General features: G+C 41.9%; 1 protein-coding gene and 1 long non-coding RNA gene across 4 annotated transcripts in view; both read left to right on the top strand.

Annotated features, from left to right (window-relative positions):
• The window catches only part of LOC110495975 (neural cell adhesion molecule 2), a 427,423-nt gene that overhangs the window by 339,409 nt on the left and 65,622 nt on the right, over positions 1–22,392 (top strand). For all 3 annotated transcript variants that reach the window (XM_021571546.2, XM_021571547.2, XM_021571545.2), the window contains exons 7-12: positions 1,842–2,011; positions 10,732–10,877; positions 14,230–14,380; positions 17,743–17,930; positions 18,183–18,279; positions 21,050–21,223. In XM_021571546.2, the coding sequence (XP_021427221.1) occupies positions 1,842–2,011; positions 10,732–10,877; positions 14,230–14,380; positions 17,743–17,930; positions 18,183–18,279; positions 21,050–21,223 (926 nt within the window). The remainder of the gene's footprint in view (positions 1–1,841; positions 2,012–10,731; positions 10,878–14,229; positions 14,381–17,742; positions 17,931–18,182; positions 18,280–21,049; positions 21,224–22,392) is intronic.
• LOC110495976 lies at positions 4,719–5,898 on the top strand. The gene is made up of 4 exons (XR_002469498.2): positions 4,719–4,918; positions 5,019–5,117; positions 5,231–5,308; positions 5,421–5,898. It is a non-coding gene; the product is annotated as an uncharacterized LOC110495976 (long non-coding RNA).

Genomic DNA, 22,392 nt, shown 5'->3' with positions numbered 1-22,392 from the left:
CAAGTCAACAACCCCCTTTTCTCTTTCTAGATCTGTGTTTCCCTTCCTCTCTTTCGCAAAAGACCCCCAGCCTTTCCCGTTATTTTGTATATTCCAGTGCTAGCACACCGGATTCTTCTGGTCAACTAGTCATCAAGCTTTTGATTAGTTCAATCATGTGTGCTAGTGCTGGAATAGATGTAATAAGTGGAGTGGCTAGAAATACTTGAGGAGAGAAATGAAACTTTAGAGGGTCTCCCAAATGTGCATTCATGTATATGCTGCTCTATCAAATGCTAATACGGTTGTGTGGGAGGAATTCATAAATGTTGTGTGCATGTCAAAGGTCATTTTCAACTTTCAGAAGAAAAGTCTGAACTGTGCATTTAACCTTTGGAGTGGCTCCAAATGTAACAGTTTTTGTATTGGCTGTGGGAAGGATTTTGACTGACAATTTTTTTGTTCCCCCGCCTCAAATTCACTCTTGTAATAGCTTTTCTATCAATGGGAGAGATGGAGTTTTAATTGGCCATGTAATTACGGAAAGCAATTGAAATGTTAAGTCTAGGTTTATCCTGTGAAAATTATATCTCGATGTGCCTCGCCTTGCACCACTGGCTTGCCTAATTGCTCCATGTAGACTGTCACACTGTATTGAGTTCAAATAAATGGTTTAGAAAACTCTGGTTTTTAACCATCCTGACAACCAAGCTTGACTCTGTACTGTGGCCGCATGTGACCACATCATCGTACACTCTTAGAAAAAAATATGCTTTCAAGAGTTCTTCGGCTGATCCCCCTTTGAAGGACCCCTTTTGGTTGCAGGTAAAACCCCGTTGGGCTCAATGGTAAAACTCAGGGTTGTGCATGGAACCAAAAATGGTTCTACCTGGAAACAAAGAGGGTCCTAACAGGAACCAAAATGGTTTCGCCTATGGGAACAGCCGAATAACCCTTAAGAGTGTACTGCCCTCTTTGTTCCACCTTGAACACTACTCCACACTGACCACAACTCAACCCTGACCGTAACTCCATCCTGACTGCAGCTTCACCCTAACACTTTGATCATCGCTCCACACGCTGACCACAGGTCATCACTGACCACAACTCAACTATGTCCATTGTGTTCTCGTCATGATGACGACTGCAATCTGACCACTGTGCCACCATAACCATAACCATACCCCCCTCCCTCCCCCTTTGCAAGACTGCACTCATAACCATTCTGGTATTAATGGTATTAAGGAGCTAGAGGACACCTATTTCTTTCTCATCTTCTTTCTCTCATACACCCTCCTTCCCCTCCTCCCTCAGTTACATTTCCTGTTGTGGTGTGTGGTGTTTCCACCTGGCTGGCTGGTTGTGCCTGCTTTCAGTCAGTCATAGACTCTGATACGGCCAGTGTAATTTCCTGTGCCTAGCGCGCTGCCCGCTCCACAGATCAGCTTGTACGTACACACACACACACAGTTCTTCATTTCCTCCCTGGCTCCCGCCAGCCTTATTACTATACCTCAGTGTTTCTCCCAGTCCACTTTCAATTATCCTCCCTCTCTCTCGCTCTCTCTTTCCTTGAGAGATGGAGTTTTAACATCATTATAACGTGTGTGGGGGATGTGTGCATGTGACAAACAATTTATTGTGAAATGCAGTAAAGCTATTTTATGCTTATCGTATCAGGGTGACGGTGGTTTTGGGGGGAGGGGGTGTTTGTGTCTGTGTGCATGCATAGAGATATACATGTTTTAACTCTATGTTTGCATGTGTGTGTAGTTGAATTGGTTGTGCACCTCTAGCCTATATGTTTTTATGTGTATTGTACAAATTAATCATCTCTACCTGTACTGTCTCTCTGCACACAGGAAGGGCCAGCAGTTGGAGAGGTCAGAGCAATATGTCCTCAACACCATGGAGGCAGGCAGGAGTACCCTGACCATCCGCAACATCATCCAGGGGGACGGGGGCGACTATACCTGCCGAGCCACCAACAAGGCCGGGGCAGAGGAGAGGGAGCTCTTCCTCAAAGTGTTCGGTGAGTGTAGCACCATGTTCTTCGTGGGCATCCATGCTTATGTTATGACACTCTCAAATTGAAGTAAACATGTCAAATGGTTTCGCGTCACATTTAATAATTACAACCAACATATAATGTCCTTCTCAATGTCGTCCTGCTACTGTACCTGGATTTTATCTGGTTATTTGATTCGACCAGAACCAGAATTGGACCTATAGTTGATGTCAATTTCATTTTAGCATACCCATTTACTTTTGCCTATAGAAATCTAAAGTTTTTCTTTAGATTTCTATAGGTATTAGGCACTATAGAATGCTTTTAACATGTTTACTGTTCCTTGGACCTTTTGCACGTCTCTCTATGAATAATGGATTGGAATGAAAGATGCTGCGTCTTGAGAGTTACAAATTGCAAATTCCGCCATAGGCAGTAGGCACTATAATAATCTACATGTTTCCTGTGCATTATAAGCAACATATTCCAAAATAAGCTACGTATGCCTGAGTATTAACAAAGATTTTTTATAAATAACCCAAGATAGACCACAACCTGTTGTTTCCAATGAGAACAAATAAGTCATAGTGAGCAGAACAAGCATGGAGGGGGGCAGAACCAAGCACGAGCGTTCTAGAACAGGGCTCCCCAAACCTGTTCCTGGAGAGATATCGTCCTGTAGGTTTTCGCTCCAACCTTATTCTAGCGCACCTAATTCTAATTATTAGCTGGTTGATGGGTTAGTTACAACTGGAGTTACAGTGAAAAACCCACAGGGGGGTGGCTTTCCAGGAACAGGGTTGGAGAGCCCTTTTCTAGAATGTATTTCCATATTTCCGTTAGGGGGAACACATACTCTGTGAAGTGCATGTGTGTAATAACTATATCCACCCTTTTTTTTACTTTTGCAAAAGGTAAAATCGACAAAATTTAGTCCACTCTGTTCGTAAAATATTCTAGTTTTGGGAACAGAAAACTATATTGCGATCAAATGTTTAATTGATTAGAACATTTGCATAATGTCGGCCAAAATCCATTTTGTTCCATCTGCCGGCCACTGGGCTTCTTCTTATCACCATATTTGTCATTGAGTGGAAACGCCAACCAGATGCTTCACAATTATACATCTGGTGAAATATCTGGGTCATTGTTCTATCTGTGTTATTATGAATACATATTGATTTGAATATAAGGTGTTTCATCTTGAGCGCAACAAACAGCCAATCCCTATTCACCAATGAAAAATATTATTTCAGAGGAAAACATTCACCATACAAATCGAATCAAAGTTTATTTGTCACGTGCGCTGAATACAACAGGTGTAGACCTTACAGTGAAATGCTTACTTACAGGCTCTAACCAATAGTGCAAAAAAGGTATTAGGTGAACAATAGGTAAGTAAAGAAATAAAAACAACAGTAAAAAGACAGTGAAAAGTAACAGTAGCGAGGCTATAAAAGTAGCCGGGCTGATGGAGGCAGTATGTACATGTAGATATGGTTAAAGTGGCTATGCAAATATGACTATGCATACAGTTGCATACAGTTGCCACTACCTCAACCAATCATCCAACAACTTGAATCTAATACAATTCCAGATTTATTGTACAGTCGGTGACACCCTGTTCATAAACGTTTACATTTAGATTTTCATAAAACTGCCAGCATTTTTCCTCCCTGATTATACTGATGGAGGTCTTTCCTCTTTAAGAAAATATATGGAGATTCGTGCTCTAGTAGTCATCAAGATCCTTTCAAGGCCAAGTTGTTATTCAAAATGCACATTTTAATTTAAGAAGTTAGCAGAGGGCTTGAGTTTTGTTTCGCAAAGTGCGGCGTGAAACACAGTTGTAAGATAGTTTTATTACCCCTGACAGTTGAGAGAGCAGGGGATGAAGAGAAGAGAGCCCGCAGAGCGCTGCACTGGCCGACATCTGGTCTACCATGAAACATCAATTTATATAAGGGTCTTTTATATAATTTTTAACTTATTAATAATAATAATTGCTTTGTTTAAAAAGTAACGATACTTTGGAGATTTAATTTTCATTTAACCTAGAGTGAGCGAGAAAAAGGCAATTCTTGAACATGGGGTGAGACATTCTCACTCATTTGTAAATGAAGCCGCCAATAATTACAATTGGAGGATTCTAAATGAATATCTAAAGGTCATTTTCCATTAGGATCTGTGAGAATATCTGAGGGGCTTTTATATATTTCAAAATGAATTAATAATAATAATCACTTTGTTTAAAAAGTAACGATATTTTAAAGATGTAGTTTTCATTTAACCTGGAGTGAGTGAGAAAAAGGCCCTTCTTGAACATGGGGTGAGACATTCTCACTAAAGCCAGTTTGTTATTTATAATTATTTATTTCTGGAGAAACCTAACTTGATTATTTAGCAGACATCACTTGCTTATATTCAGTCAACACATATATCTTAAGAATATCAAGGAATATTAATTGACCATTTTCGTTTCTCCATGCTTGTCTCAGAGCAGCACGAAACGGTGCTGAAATAGATGTCAACAGTGGGAAGGCTATTTATAACAATATTTTGGAGATGATTTTGTTTTCAGAAAAACGACAGTGAGCAATTGTAATCTGTATAAAGGCCAAAATAATATTTATAAAGGACAAAATATAGCCCTGCTAATAGCCATAATGTTCTGTAGTTTCGACCCAATGATTCGTCTGACAAACAAAGACCCTCGCGTCCTGCAGGCCCAGGCATGGATCAAAGCTGGAGAGACATTCAATGACGTCATCTTCACAGTCGAACCAACCGTGGCCCGTGAGCAATGTGCTCAACATTGCTACAGAAAATAAGGAAGAAGATGAAGCAAGCCAAGTCCCAAGTATCCGCTCAAACTCCATGTGTGGGTAGCAATTTCTCGCCAGGGACCAGGCCCATATTTGTTTTTTGATGGTAAGTTTGGCTATTTACAAAGCAAAAGGTATATAAAATATTGTAGCCTACACCTCACGTACAGTTATGTATAATAATTCACTCATGCCTCCTTTTTCAGGTATCGTGGCTCGTGATTTCTTTGAGGAACAAATCATCAAGAGATATGCTGGACCCTATGTCAGAGTGGTGTTTCTGGGATCACATCGTTTCTTTCAAGGTAGGATTATACCAATATTTTGTTATATTTAGGCCTATTTACATGTATATTTCTATTATTGTACCTAATGTTGGCTGTTAGGCTAAATAAATAAAAATCTTCTCCAAATGCAGACACTGGCCCAAAACACATTGCCCGGGTTTGCATTACAAATGAGGGCATAAACTGGGTCAAGACGCCAGCGAGTAAGAGTAAGTAGAGCTTCATGTAGTTAAATAAAGGTGAAATAAAAAAAATAATATATAAAATATTTATTTAGTGGCAACTGTATGCAACTGTATTTCTTTCTTTCTCTACATGTAGGTCTCCTGACTTAAACCTGATCGAACTTGTTTGGCATCAACTGAAAACATTAATCTGTAACTGCTAAGCCGACAAGCAAAGATAAACTGGTCAAGGCCATCAAGATGTTTTGGATAGAGAAATTGACCATACAACAATGCAACAAATACACTGATCATCTCATCAATCATCTCACCTGTGGTCATGGAGCTGGGTGGAGTTGCGACTAAAATCTAGTTTAAATAAACATCTACATTTGAATGTATTTTTTCTCGTTATTTTATTAACGAAAGCATAAAGATGTTGATGAAGAAATACTGTACTGCTGTTTAGAGTACTTAAGCATCAAATACATTGCAAGTTGAGGGATTTTCACAATAGTAGCCGGGCTTTAAAAAGTATATTGTCCTGCTAATAGGAAACATTTGCATGATGGGCTACACCTGCTACAGTACTAAAGTACACTTGTGAAAAACAAGTGTTTGAAAACCTGTTTTCAAAATGCCTCACGTTGTCCATCACTACTGTAAATAAATACACAGCATCTTGTTTACATTCTTTATTGTAACCACAATGTCACAAATAATTTGTATCTACCTTTCCAATTACTTTTAGAGTTTGCTATTTACAAATGTTTGCTTTTCATTATTAGTTACATTGTTTTAGACTTTTTTCTTTAAATGATTGCTTTATGTAGGATGCTACATTTTTGACCAGTGGCAATTGTATGTAGGCCTAATAAAGAAAATCCTACTTCTAGAAGGCTGTTAAGCTTCATAGCGTACCTCAGCCAGTAAAGTTATTTTATATAGGTCTAGGCGCCAAAGAAATAGACTCCAATTAAACCCTCTTGTTGCTTGTAAAGTCAAATTAAAATGAAGATTATGGTTGAAATGAATTGTTCGACTGCTGTAGGTCTTTTCCATCTGTTGGTGTGCAACATTTACATAACAAGTTAGTTATATTTTCAGCACCAGCCACTGTTCACCTCCTATTGATTGTACTGCGGTTGCCAGTTGTTTTTAAATTTAACCTCTTGATACTACCCATCCCGGATCCGGGAGTGTAATCATCGCCTGAAATTAATTAGCATAACGCAGCGGACATAAATATCCCTAGAAAATGTTCCTATTCATGACAATCACAAATGAAATATTTTGAGATGCAGCTTAGCCTTTTGTTAATCACCCTGTCATCTCAGATTTTCAAAATATGCTTTACAGCCAACGCTAGACAAGCATTTGTGTAAGTTTATCATAACCTAGTATAGCATTATGCCCTGCTAGCAGCAGGCAACATTTTCACAAAAATAAGAAAAGCAATCAAATTAAATAATTTACCTTTGAAGAACTTCGGATGTTTTCACTCACGAGACTCCCAGTTAGATAGGAAATGTTCCTTTTTTCCAAAAATATTATTTTTGTAGGCGAAATAGCTCCGTTTGTTCTTCACGTTTGGCTGAGAAATCGACCGGAAAATGCGGTCACTACAACGCCAAACTTTTTTCCAAATTGGCTCCATAATATCGACAGAAACATGGCAAATGTTGTTTAGAATCAATCCTCAAGGTGTTTTTCACATACCTATTCGATAATATATCCACCGGGACAATTGGTTTTTCATTAGAAGCGATTGGAAAAATGGTTACTTCTGTACTTTATGCAAGATTTTCTGCGGGAGCCATCATGTGACCACTTGCTCAATGTGGTCCCTTACGGCTATTCTTCAACATAAATGCGTAAAAAGACGTCACAATGCTGTAGACACCTTGGGGAATGCGTTTATTTATTATTTTTTTATTTTTTATTTCACCTTTATTTAACCAGGTAGGCAAGTTGAGAACAAGTTCTAATTTACAGTTGCGACCTGGCCAAGATAAAGCAAAGCAGTTTGACACATACAACGACACAGTTACACATGGAGTAAAACAAACATACAGTCAATAGTACAGTATAAACAAGTCTATATATGATGTGAGCAAATGAGGTGAGATAAGGGAGGTAAAGGCAAAAAAAGGCCATGGTGGCAAAGTAAATACAATATAGCAAGTAAAACACTGGAATGCTAGATTTGCAATGGAAGAATGTGCAACGTAGAAATAAAAATAATGGGGTGCAAAGGAGCAAAATAAATAAATAAATGAAATACAGTAGGGAAAGAGGTAGTTGTTTGGGTTAAATTATAGGTGGGCTATGTACAGGTGCAGTAATCTGTGAGCTGCTCTGACAGTTGGTGCTTAAAGCTAGTGAGGGAGATAAGAGTTTCCAGTTTCAGAGATTTTTGTAGTTCGTTCCAGTCATTGGCAGCAGAGAACTGGAAGGAGAGGCGGCCAAAGAAAGAATTGGTTTTGGGGGTGACTAGACTGTGACTGCTGGAGCGTGTGCTACAGGTGGGAGATGCTATGGAGACCAGCGAGCTGAGATAAGGGGGGACTTTACCTAGCAGGGTCTTGTAGATGACATGGAGCCAGTGGGTTTGGCGACGAGTATGAAGCGAGGGCCAGCCAACGAGAGCGTACAGGTCGCAATGGTGGGTAGTATATGGGGCTTTGGTGACAAAACGGATGGCACTGTGATAGACCGCATCCAATTTGTTGAGTAGGGTATTGGAGGCTATTTTGTAAATGACATCGCCAAAGTCGAGGATTGGTGGGATGGTCAGTTTTACAAGGGTATGTTTGGCAGCATGAGTGAAGGATGCTTTGTTGCGAAATAGGAAGCCAATTCTAGATTTAACTTTGGATTGGAGATGTTTGATATGGGTCTGGAAGGAGAGTTTACAGTCTAACCAGACACCTAAGTATTTGTAGTTGTAGTAGCCCGGCTGATTTGTAGGGGTCCAGATTTTGCAGCTCATTCAGAACATCAGCTGAACGGATTTGGGAGAAGGAGAAATGGGGAAGGCTTGGGCGAGTTGCTGTGGGGGGTGCAGTGCTGTTGACCGGGGTAGGAGTAGCCAGGTGGAAAGCATGGCCAGCCGTAGAAAAATGCTTCTTGAAATTCTCAATTATGGTGGATTTATCAGTGGTGACAGTGTTTCCTATCTTCAGTGCAGTGGGCAGCTGGGAGGAGGTGTTCTTATTCTCCATGGACTTTACAGTGTCGCAGAACTTTTTTGAGTTAGTAGGAAGCAAATTTCTGCTTGAAAAAACTAGCCTTGGCTTTTCTAACTGCCTGTGTATAATGGTTTCTAGCTTCCCTGAACAGCTGCATATCACGGGGGCTGTTCGATGCTAATGCAGAACGCCATAGGATGTTTTTGTGTTGGTTAAGGGCAGTCAGGTCTGGGGAGAACCAAGGGCTATATCTGTTCCTGGTTCTAAATTTCTTGAATGGGGCATGTTTATTTAAGATGGTTAGGAAGGCATTTAAAAAAAATATCCAGGCATCCTCTACTGACGGGATGAGATCAATATCCTTCCAGGATACCCCGGCCAGGTCGATTAGAAAGGCCTTCTCGCTGAAGTGTTTCAGGGAGCGTTTTACAGTGATGAGTGGAGGTCGTTTGACCGCTGACCCATTACGGATGCAGGCAATGAGGCAGTGATCGCTGAGATCTTGGTTGAAGAGAGCAGAGGTGTATTTAGAGGGCAAGTTAGTTAGGATGATATCTATGAGGGTGCCCGTGTTTAAGGCTTTGGTAGGTTCATTGATAATTTGTGTGAGATTGAGGGCATCAAGTTTAGATTGTAGGATGGCTGGGGTGTTAAGCATGTTCCAGTTTAGGTCACCTAGCAGCACGAGCTCTGAAGATAGAAGGGGGGCAATCAGTTCACATATGGTGTCCAGAGCACAGCTGGGGGCAGAGGGTGGTCTATTGCAGGCGGCAACGGTGAGAGACTTGTTTTTAGAGAGGTGGATTTTTAAAAGTAGAAGTTCAAATTGTTTTGGTACAGACCTGGATAGTAGGACAGAACTCTGCAGGCTATCTTTGCAGTAGATTGCAACACCGCCCCCTTTGGCAGTTCTATCTTGTCTGAAAATGTTGTAGTTTGGAATTAAAATTTCAGAATTTTTGGTGGTCTTCCTAAGCCAGGATTCAGACATCCGGGTTGGCAGAGTGTGCTAAAGCAGTGAATAGAACAAACTTAGGGAGGAGGCTTCTAATGTTAACATGCATGAAACCAAGGCTATTACGGTTACAGAAGTCGTCAAAAGAGAGCGCCTGGGGAATAGGAGTGGAGCTAGGCACTGCAGGGCCTGGATTCACCTCTACATCGCCAGAGGAACAGAGGAGGAGTAGAATAAGGGATCGGCTAAAAGCAATAAGAATTGGTCGTCTAGAACGTCTGGAACAGAGAGTAAAAGGAGGTTTCTGGGGGCGATAAAATAGCATCAAGGTATAATGTACAGACAAAGGTATGGTAGGATGTGAATACAGTGGAGGTAAACCTAGGTATTGAGTGATGAAGAGCCAGCGGTCGAAATCCAGGGACATGGAGAGAAAAATTGGTCCGGTATGTTCCGTTCCGAGCCGCCGTGCGCTGCGCCGTACAAAACTGGCGATAGATTCTCGAGCCAAAGGACAGCCGATGACCACAAACCGTGGTTAGCTGAATACTAACGATTTGCCAGTAAAGAAGCTAACTAGCTTCTAGTTAAGCTTCTAGCTTCATTTATTTTTTATATTGCACACTATATGCCCATGACACACGTGACGTTCGGGCGCTAGCTTAGACGGCCATGTCTGAGAGAGTGACTTAACGGTGAGCGGATCTCTACACCACAGCCACAATTCCCCACTCCTTAATGCTGTTTATCGGGGGCGCTCAGCATTTAAAAAATGGTTTGTCTGGAAAAAAACTATTTTGAAGAGAAAAGGAGGAGTATAGGTGTTGTGAGAAAGAGGTTGTAAGGGAGTAGGGAGACTTAACTCAAAGTCCTGGTTGTCTGTCTGGTTGTCAGTCTGGGCACGGTGTGGACAGGGGACTCGACTGTACCAAGGACTTTTTCTCGAGGCTATAAACTGTGATGCACACCCCTTCATTCAGAAGTGGAAAAGTATGATTCTGAACAGAAGATTTTAGATCGTAGGGCCTCAATAGTCAAGCCCAAAGTCGTCTATCCTCCAATACATTGTGTTAGCACTAGGCGTCTCCTGTCTAAAATTATTGTCTTTCTCTTTCTCCTCATCTCACTTTCTTAATTTCACTCTGACTCCCTATCTCTCTCTCTCTCTCTCTCTTTCATCCTCCCTCTCTCTTTCCCTCCTCTATCTCTCTTGGTCTCTCTCCTGCTCTCTCTATTTCTCTCTCTTTTATCTATATTGGATGCTCCCCCCTTCTCCCTCCCTCTTTTTAAATTTCTCTCTTTCTCTCTCTCTGTCCCTCCAGTCCAGCCACACATCACCCAGCTGCGTAACGTGACGGCGGTAGAGGGCAGCGCCGCCATGATCTCCTGCGTGGCTGAGGGGGAGCCGCTCCCTGAGATCTCCTGGAGGAGAGCCAGTGACGGTCAGAGCTTCGCCGATGGAGACAAGGTAACCCTGGGCTGTCACCTGCTCTTACTTCCTCCCTCCTTTTCATTGTATGTTGCCTACTGTTGCACTCTACTGGTACCCGTATCACCCTTTCTAGACACATACAGTCCCACGCAAGCAAGCATGCACATACACACACACACACACAGAGAGACACACACACACAGACAAGGTAACCCTGTTGTCCCTGCTTTAACTGTCCAACTTCCACTTACTGCATTCTGCCTACAGTCACACAAAGTACCGTCCTCAACCCTCTCTCACCCTTTATTTCTTGCACAGACCAGATGGCCGGTATTAACAAAGAGCACGTCTGAGGAGAATGCTCACGTTTGAGGATGGATGTGACTGGATCATAGAGCAATTCTCAGTACCGAGAATGTTTTTTAGTATACGTTTTGTGGGCCCAGTAATTCCAACGTAGAGCTCTTTAGAGGAACTACGTTATATCCACCATGCAATAAGGTATATGTGAAGTAAAAGACTGTTAATTGTGTTACTGAACAAAGAGAGAAAGGTAGGCCATAGGGTAAGCTACCTCATCCAAAGATTAGTTATACTCAGTGTATCATGGTTGGATGCCATTGGTGACTCATTTGAAACAAAACCATGTTGTATATACGACTAGGATGTTTTCAATGAAGACCATTAATCTCTGAGATTCTCGGAGCATACGTTGTGAAACAGTGCCTCAACATACAAAGGTTAAAGAAATGTTCTAATCATGGCTTAGAGTAAACAGACAGCTACCATGTGTTTTTCTGTCATTGTCTCAGTAGCCGCCGAGCACTAATGCTTTTCGAGAGGCGCTGCATTAGCAAAGATGGCTTCTGCTTTCCCCGGGAAAAAGGTCAATGGCTGAGATAAATGAATGTGTGCGTTGGCGTAATCCGCTCAACTTGATAAATCAAGGCACCGAATGAGAGTAAATACTTCTTTGCACGTTGAGGCAAATGAAATTATGGAAATGTGAGTGCCGAGCAACACACCTGAATATATGGGAAAGAACAAACTTGGGCTTTGTGTATACTGCTTCCTTGATGGATGGCCATGTTCATTTAGGTGAAAAGCTAGTCGCCGCTTCTTTCAATCTGTATATCCAAACACAGCCAGCGTGCTGCTCTCTATTCTCTTATCCAGTACCATAAAACGGAACTCCACTACTTTTATGTCGGTTTTGTTTTGTCTCCTTTTTGCCATGTCGCTAGCCAACTAGCATATTTATTTCTCATTAAAGCAAATACAAACCAAGCAAACTAGCTGAGAAACAGTGTACGCTGACTGAAAGTCAATGATACATAGTAACACAGCATTGTGGATTTCTGTTTACCTGTTTTCTCTTCTCAATGCCACTGGCGAGGTTATGTTAGCACTAGCAGCGAGCCACTGCAGCTCCCCATTCACGACAGCTTAATAAGGTCTTACAGCGAGACGACACTCCCAAGGTCAACAGCCACAGCCACTGTATCTTAACTGAATGAAGAGGATAAGGAAAGATGATGCATCTTGTTTTAACTGATCCAGAGCCAGCACTAATACCATCGGAGAACTTTGCATGGGGTTACTTAGAGTTCAGCTTTGTAGATATCTTATTTAAGATCATGTGTGATCATTGCAGGGTGTAGCAGGGCATGTCCAGTTTCCTCACATCAGATGGAGAGGGCTTCCACTGATCTGCTCTGCTCGCCATCTTTCATCTTCCACCTACCTTTACCTCTCTCTCTCTACCGATCTCTCCCCTTTTCCTCTTGCTATGTGGGCTTGATGTCTCATTCTCTCTCTCTTTCTCCCTCCTTCTGTCTGTCTGTGTCTGAGTGTGTGCTCCTGCAGTGCCTCCTGTCCATGTCAGCTCCTCTGCACTGCATATCAAACAGGCTAGTGTCTCAGTCCCTCCCTCCCTCTCTCTCGCCCTCCTCCCTTTCCTCCCTCCATCACATCCCTTCTCCCTAGAGAGAGCATCCCTTCCTCAGCCAGTGGAACCTGGGAATAAATAACCCACATCTAGGAGAGAGAGCAAGAGCGATAGAGAATGCATAAAGCCCAGAGTCAGCATTCTCTTCCTCTGGAAGATTTGCTTTTTCTGTATTCACTCCAAATGCAATGTCCAGTTCCATTCCTGAATTGTTCAAATGGACTGTGGAGGGCACCTGCTGTATATGTGCAGTAGCACACTGTGACCATCCTACTGAATGCACCACTTTCATGGCCAACCACAATTTGATTAAAAATAATTACATTCAAGGTAAAATAGGATCAAACCAACTTTAATCTACACAAGTGACGATTCACGCGAGATCAAACCAACTGTATTATACCCTTTACCACTCCTTAAAGGGAGGCCTCTTTAACCTGGCAGTAGCGAGAGACTGTGTGAGCTGAAATGACTGCAAGAGACTTCACAGTCAGGGCTAATACGACTGAGGCATTATAATCGGCATTAACAGCTGGAGCTGGATATGCATCGATTGTTTAGGGAGATCTATAGAGTGGGCGTCAGAGTCAGTGTGAGTCTGCCACATCTGCACACTGCAGGGGCGAGCTCTCAGGAGACACCAAGGCTCAAAACTAAAGGAGAAGGGAGGAAAATGACACAGAGATGGGTCCCAGAGGGTGGAGAGATATATATATGGGCCAAATTGGCATGGGAACTGCAGGGGTTACGAATACTGGGCCCAGTCCTGCTGGTTTCTAACCCTAGGACTTGATTAATCAATTGCAGTTACTATCTGCTTACGGAGTACGCACAGCTAGCAGAGCTGAGTTCAAATAGTATTTGTTTTCTTTCAAATATTAAAATCACCAATGGACTAGTCCCAAAAGTGCAAACCCCGCCCACCTGGCACACCAGACAGGCTTGATCAAACTCACAAAGTATTTGAAGAACCCAAAATATCTCCTTTCTAAGTGAACACGCTGAGCCAGTTTGTCTTTGTTAATTATCATTGACGATTACAAGGAATGATTGCTGCTCCCAATCTAATTGACCCTTGGCATCAAATTGAGACCATCTGTCTTCACAGTTCTCTATCTAATTATTGCAAATCAATTGATAGTCAATCACATTAATCCTAGCCTGAGGCGTAAAACTGACTTTACATCAGATACTTGGTTTGACTGAGTGTCAGGGGGGTTTAACAGTTTTGAAGGTGTGTAATTTTGTTATGGAGTAAAAGGTCAACAAAAAAAAGTGTATGTGTGTGGATGGAGTGGATAAAGCAAATTCTTCACATGAGATGTACAGTATATAATACATTCACGATCCATTTGTGTGTGCGTGTGTGTGTGTGTGTGTGCGTGTGTGTGTGTGTGTGTGTGTGTGTGTGTGTGTGCGCATGCATTTGTGCCTGCACAGAGCCAGGATGGGCGTGTGGACGTGCGGGGCCGCCATGGCAAGTCCATGTTGACCATCAGTGGGGTGAAGCTAACTGACTTAGGCCGTTTTGACTGTGAGGCCCTCAGCAGGATCGGGGGCCACCAAAAGAGCATGTTCCTCGATATAGAGTGTAAGTACAGTTTGAGAACAAAAACACACATGCTAACACAGATACAGTATACACACACAAGTTCGCACATCTGCACAGTATACAAACAAAGGGAATGGTGCACAGCCGCTACCTCGCTTTTTAACCAAGGTGCATGAATTGAGGCTCAAACTGAAGTAGAGATAAGATTCTCTATTGGAGGACAATGGAATTGAATTTAAAAAAGCTTCTTCATTATTACATCTAAAACCAATACAACTTGTTTGCACAAGCAAAGCATCAAAACCACACACACAAATCTGCTGACTTGTAATATTCCATTGTTAAACAGTGTTTCTGTTTTCCATTTTTAGCAAATGCTAGATTAATCACAACAGAGTTGCCTGCCCCCCAGAAAGGCTAAGTAGTAGGAGGATATCCTGCTGCATTATTTATCCCACCCCCCACACACACACACTTCCTGGTGAAACAACTGCTTCCTCAAGTACTCTTTAATAATAAGATTAAAGCTAAAGATCTCACCATCTCATTTCAGAACACAGTTCAATTCAATCCAATGGTGCTTTAAACATTTGATGCACACAATCACATATTTGTGATCATTGTTGAGTGGCCCCTGCAGTGTACCATTGCAAATATGTGATTGTAAACAGTAGCAACAGAACATCTGATGCAACAAACGTGTCTAAACAGCATTTTTGTCTGAAAGCATCTAAAAAATGTTTTGTACTGATGGGAAATAAATGTCTTCACAACTTTATTTCTCAATTTCACATTTCATTGTAAAAGATAAATGTGATCTTCATCATCCAAACATCACACGAAACACATCGACAGCCAAACTCATTCCATAAACTAGTCTAAATAACAGGTTACGCTAACAAAAAAACAAAACATAAGTTAGCGACCTAAAAGCTAGATTTGTTTACAATGTACCACATCTCTGGTGAGCACAAGGGAGAAATGTAATACTGTTTAGAAAATAGCTGTGTGTCAGCTAAGCTAACAGCAGCTAAATACTTTATGATGGCAGCCATGTTTGTTTGTTTGACAAGCGAAAACTCCGTAATCCCAGAATGCCATTCATTATAAGACACAAACAAACATAGTCAAAGTCAAAGATGGCTGCGCCCATTGCCTGAAAAAAATAGAAGCACATGACTTGACAAGTTGTTTACCATTTTTAACAAATCACAAAGGACACAGATGATCACCCCAAATACAAGCCTACTGCCTAGCCTATCCGTAGCGCGAAAGCTAGACAGGGATGAAACCATTTTAGAGGGGTTTTCAAGTCCATGGGCTGTAGAAATGGGGGAAGGTATTGTGTGGAGATATGATGCAGGAAATACTACTATAATGGGGGATTTATCAATAAATGGGGAGCAAACACAGGAGAAGTTTATACGCTAAATAAAAATAAAACCCCTTGAAAGGGGGGTCTGAGCTGGCAACCATGAGTTACCGTAGTTACAATCTGATGCCGCATTCAAAACAACTAGGAACTCAGAAATCTCAGACTTCCGATTTCAATGCGTTCAAGACAACTGGGAAGTCTGAAAAAAACTATCTCCGACTTGGGAAAACTAGTTTTGAACAGTCGTCCAACTTGGGAAATTGGGCCTCTTTATAAAGCTCCAACTTTCTGACCTGAAAATCACTAATGTCATGATTTGATCTCGTATTTTTCCCAGTTCCCAGTTATCTTGAAAGCACCATAAGTCAGTCGAGTGAACTATGCCCTCACTTAATTTTTTTTTACAACATCTTTGGTCTGACAGACGCTTACGTGACAACCAGAATGCATTGTATGATATCAACAAACATGGCGGCACACATAGCTGGCAAATAGCTTAGCATTAGCTCATCATAATCAGTACACATCATATGTGTCCATTAAATCTATGCAAGAGTTGTAATGCATGATTTGTCACTAGTACTCCAAAACATGAATAAAACAGTAAATACATTACATTACATACATATTGTATGCTACAGCAGGAACGACAACACAATATACATAAAATAAGGAACTTACTTTGATAGGAATGCACACGTCCAAAGTTATTATCTGTGACTAAACAGCAATGAAGGCAATGCCCGCGCCAGCCAGAAACTGTGCCAGGTGGGAAAAGTTTGTGCAAGACCTGTTTTGCCTAGAGATGTGCAATGTCTTCATACTTGATCTGGGGAAAAACTGGGGAAGTGCTTGGGCTCTCGTTGAAGAGAGAAGTTTGTCCGGCTCAGTCTCAAACATAAATTGTCACCAACAGTGAAATGGGCTACTTCTTATGTGAAGTAATGATGAGGCGTAGTACACCTCCATTCAATCTGTTGTTAGAAAATAAAACTTGTTAGAAAATACAAAAAAGTTGACAAGTTAAAACAGCCTATAGATAATTAGCAGGCAGCATGCCTTGGTTTGAGGGCAGCGTAGGTTAATTGTCTTGTTGCATAACAACCACATTTTGGAACAGTGAGTGGATTCTGACATCACACGCATAAAAAACTAATGTTGGAGCGACCATTTGAGATATTTGGAACTTGCGTGAAAGGCTAATGGCATGAAACACACATGTAATAACTGCACCTCAAGTAGAGATGCAATTGTAATAAGCAACTATATCGACCCAGGTGTCTGTCTTTTCTAACAAACTTGCTATAAGTGGCACCCTTTGAGGTGAGCATGCATGACGACACTGCACTCACTTTTCCCATGCCACCCTTGGCAGTGCCACACCCTCAGAGCAGTGACCCATCAAGCCCTCCCTCAACACATGACAGTCAGAAAGTAGATGGACAAAATGGGCCCAAGAGGTGTGTGACTGAGCGTAGCAGCGGCGGGAGCTAAGCCAACTGTCACCGCAGAGCTAATTAGCTCATTTATTTAGTCTGTGGCGGGATGAGAGGAGGTAGAGGCACATCCTCCTTTGTGACAAAGCGCCAAGCATCAATCTCCCTAATGGAATACTGCGAGCAAGCATAAAACAGACCATAATGCCACTCTACTGACTACTGGATGAATGCAGCATCGAGCAGTGATGGCAAGCGGCCCCCCAATGCAGTGAGGGGATTGTTCATTAGAGCCCATCCAGCTCGTCACCCCAGATTCATACACACACACACACACACAACGACACACACACACACTCGGAAAGAGTATCGTAATGGAGATCTCTCGCCCAGCATGAGGTGTCTCAATTAAGTTTAAGCTTCCTTTTAACTTTAGCGAGAGTGTATTGAGGCATTCATGAGACACCCTTTTCACTCATCCAACAACCCATCTTCTGGATTTTTCATCTCAGATTTTCTGTCTGTTTCTTATTTGCCTGGTTAAGCATGACTTGGAAGCTAACTGACCAATCATGTTGTGTCTTGGATAGACATGCCCAAGTTCCAGACCAACCAAACCATCTTTTACTCGTGGGAGGGCAACCCGGTAAACATCAGCTGTGATGTCAAGTCCAACCCGCCCGCCACCATGCTGTGGAGGAGAGAACGCCTCACCATCTCAGCCGAGGGCACTGCCACCACACGCATCCACACGACCGACGGCAAGTCCCTGCTAGAGGTGGGTATAGGAAGCAACAGGGCACCCACCGGTAACAATCTAACTTCAGAAATAAAAATCATCCTTTCCTCTCCTCTGCATCTCTTCCCTAGGTCATTGCCAACTTATCTGGTAAAATAAGGGTTGAATGAAAGAAACAATTCTTTATAATGGCTAAACTAGTGTGACCCAAAGTCTTCACTCAGTGTAATGCCAGTGTCATTGTATTGACTTAGCTCTGGTCTCTGTGCTCACTCAAATGTTTGTCCCTAGGTCACCCCAGTGTCCGACAGGGATTTCGGACGCTACAACTGCACGGCCCGGAACAACATCGGAGTGAAATACCAGGAGTTCATCTTGGCCCAGGCAGGTAAGTGCTGGCCTCCATAAAGTAACCAATCTTCCCTCATTATAGCACATTGGACTTTTTTGATATCATACATATGGAATCGGGTAAACCATGCACCTCAACATATCAAAGTTCATTCATCAATCAAATAGTTCCAACTGTGTATCATCCATGTGGCATGATTGACCAAATACATGTATCGCCCCAATCTTTCAATGAAATATCTAGTGCTGACCAAAGCAACAAAGTGCCACTTCATATAGTATCTTCCAACTGTTTTGCACCCCTCTCTCTCTCTCTTGTTGTTGATAACCTCCTTGTTTGCTGTTACCATGGCAGTAAATCCCATAACCACCCCGCAACCTCTATTTAGCCTAACCTAATCTCATATGGTTCTCACTGATTTAACATACTGTAGCTCCCCCTATTTACTAAAGTACCGCCTAAGTACGGTTTATGTTGAGATAATACACATTCTAACTATTCAACTTTAGCAACTTGTACGACTTATTTGGAAGGTTTGAGAATCAATTGTTGAATCTGGTTTTGTGCACAGACCTTCATAGCTCAAACTTCACTTTGTGTGTGTGTGTGTGTGTGTGTGTGTGCGCGCGCATTTATACTCGTGTGTTTGTGTGTATGCTGCATATCAGTGTGTACGTGCATTGCTGTGTGTACTGTATGTACGTGTGTGCGTTTATGCTTGCCCAGATAGTGTCTTCCAACTGTTTTGCACCCCTCTCGCTCTGTTTTGTTGTTGATAACCTACTTATTTGCCATTTCCATGGCAGTAAATCCACTAACCCCCCCACAACCACCCACCAACCTCTATTTAACCTAACCTAATCTCAAATAGTGCTCGCTGATTTAACGTAGTTTCCTCTATTTACTAAAGTACCCCCTAATTTATGGTGCATAGAACAGGCTAATATAAAATAACACAGTCCAATTCACTTTAGTGCAGATTCAATTACTTCAAACACAGGGCCTCTTAGAAGTAGAATTCTGAGAAAAAGGACTTACGATGTAGTTTTAAGAGATATTCTTCCACACACACACCCATATAGGTATGCATTTTTCACATACATGCACACACACATGTCGGAATACACATTTCAAACACACAGAGACACCTTTACAAACTCTCTCTCTGTCACACACACAGACACAATCACTAAAGGAAAGTGAACAAGTCTTCGCTCAATTAAGATTCAGATTTCTTTCCCTTTATCGCAATGAATGGAGTGTCGCCACATTGTGATTAACAAACCAAAAGACTAAAACAGAGGTTTGGGGATCCATGAAGTGAAGCAATGGGTCCTTCATACACACTCTCCCGCCCATCAGTTTGATTCGGCTTCAAAGTCTGATCATTAAAGAGAGAGGAAACTCTAGTGTAACAACTCTAGATAGAAGACTGTAAGCCAACTACCCCTTCTAAATGCTAACACTTGATTCATGATCAGTTCATTCCTATGGAAACCGTGTCGCAGCACTAACCCGCTTATGCAACTCCTTATGTAACTTGAATGATATTATGAATGTTACTGATGCAAGTAAATGGCAGATCATAGTTGAAAAGTCATGCATTATCCCTGATGTTAAGAAGTTTTGGGCCTGAATTCACAAAGCCTTTCAGAGTAAGAGTACTGAACTACTGTAGGATCAAGTCCACCCTCTTATTCATTATGACTTAAAAGGTTACATCAGATCAGTACTCCTACTCTGAGATGCATCGGAATATGGTCTTTGATGTATTACTCAAGATACCATGGGGTTGTGCCAAGTAAAAAATGCAGTATTATAAGACTGTTAAGGATTGACTCTGATGGCTTGAACTGCCTATACCCACAGTGTTAGCAAAGATAGTTCAATTTGTCTCCCTTCCCACTCTAACTTTGTGTCATATAGCAACAGAGATTGAAAGAAATACAGTTTATGTGTAAATAATAACTTGTCGTTAGATACACATTGTAACTATGCAACTTTTGCAACGTGTATGACTTATTTAGAAGGTATGTGCTGGGTTCTCAGAATCAATTGTTGAATCAGGCTTCGTACGTACACATTCATAGCTCAATCTTTGCTTTTATCCATATGGTTGATGGTTTCCCTTTGAGTGTGTGTGTGTGTGTGCGCACATGGCCTGTGTGTGTGTGTGTGTGTGTGTGTGTGTGTGTGTGTGTGTGTGTGTGTGTGTGCGTACGTACGTACGTACGTGCGTGCATTTATACTAGTGTGCGTGCAGGCTGCATATCAGTGTGTACGTGTGTGTGCTTATGCTGGTGTTTGTACGTGTGTGCATGTGTGTGCCCGATTGTGTGTAGCCCCACAACCATGCTGAAAGGCCTCTCTCTACTTAATGTATTCCTGGTCTTATAAAAGAGAGGCTCTGTAGGACAGCAACGGTTTCTTTTGATTTGCTCAAAGCCCTGTGGCTCCACCAGATAAAAGGGAAGTGTTTGTGTGATAACGGGATTGAGTCAACCGCTGATAAATATAATGGCCTTGGCTTTTTTTTTTTTTACGCCTGAACACTGTCTGTGGGTTAACACAAAGCATTCTGCATTGTAAAACCCAATAAGGCTGAGTTGCCATAGCGACATCTTTGTATCACTTGTGAGAGTTTTTTCATTTGCCAATAACGACACACCAACGATATTATGTTTCCAAACAAATAGAGACATCAATGTAATGTTTCTGAAGGGTTAGCGGAACTGATGTTTGGATGTGTGTTGTTTCAGTGGGGGACGGTTATGAGTGTGACACTTATTTCTCTGCTTTTTTGTAGACGTGCCCTCGAACCCGTACTCGGTGCGCTTGTCGGCCGTGTCACAGCGCATCGCCACGGTGACATTCATGAAACCCGACTCACATGGCGGTGTACCCATTGGCCACTACCTGGTCAACTACAAAGAAGTGGGCTCGCAGGACTGGAGAGACGTCAAGTCACATGGCGTCCAGAGTGAGCATGTTCCCCTATTTCCTCTGTTTTGATCTTCATTATCCCTATTCTGATCATTGTCGCTGTCATTATGTCATCATCATTGTTATTTTCATTGCCATCATCATCATCTACATCAAAATGGACATCATTTTCATCATCATCATCATCTACATCAAAATTTACATTTTTGTCATCATCAATCATCATCGTCATTATCGTCATAAAAATGTACAATCATCATCAACAATGGTACGGACCATCTCCATTATAGCGACATAGCTCATGTTTTCTCACATTTACAGTGGGGCAAAAAAGTATTTAGTCAGCCACCAATTGTGCAAGTTCTCCCACTTAAAAAGATGAGAGAGGCCTGTAATTTTCATCGTAGGTACACTTCAACTATGACAGACAAAATGAAAAATAAAATCCAGAAAATCACATTGTAGGATTTTTAATGAATTTATTTGCAAATTATGGTGGAAAATAAGTATTTGGTCATCTACAAACAACCATGATTTCTGGCTCTCACAGACCTGTAACTTCTTATTTAAGAGGCTCCTCTGTCCTCCACTCGTTACCTGTATTAATGGCACCTGTTTGAACTTGTTATCAGTATAAAAGACACCTGTCCACAACCTCAAACAGTCACACTCCAAACTCCACTGTGGCCAAAACCAAAGAGCTGTCAAAGGACACCAGAAACAAAATTGTAGACCTGCACCAGGCTGGGAAGACTGAATCTGCAATAGGTAAGCAGCTTGGTTTGAAGAAATCAACTGTGGGAGCAATTATTAGGAAATGGAAAACATACAAGACCACTGATAATCTCCCTCGATATGGGGCTCCACGCAATATCTCACACCGTGGGGTCAAAATGATCACAAGAACGGTGAGCAAAAATCCCAGAACCACACGGGGGGACCTAGTGAATGACCTGCAGAGAGCTGGGACCAAAGTAACAAAGCCTACCATCAGTAACACACTACGCTTCCAGGGACTCAAATCCTGCAGTGCCAGACGTGTCCCCCTGCTTAAGCCAGTATATGTCCAGGCCCGTCTGAAGTTTGCTAGAGAGCATTTGGATGATCCAGAAGAAGATTGGGAGAATGTCATATGGTCAGATGAAACCAAAATATAACTTTTTGGTAAAAACTCAACTCGTCGTGTTTGGAGGACAACGAATGCTG

Source organism: Oncorhynchus mykiss, chromosome 18, assembly GCF_013265735.2.
Source record: "Oncorhynchus mykiss isolate Arlee chromosome 18, USDA_OmykA_1.1, whole genome shotgun sequence".
Taxonomy (NCBI): Eukaryota; Metazoa; Chordata; class Actinopteri; order Salmoniformes; family Salmonidae; genus Oncorhynchus; species Oncorhynchus mykiss.
Note: the sequence above shows the minus strand (reverse complement) of the source record. Positions and strands in the feature narration are given on the sequence as shown.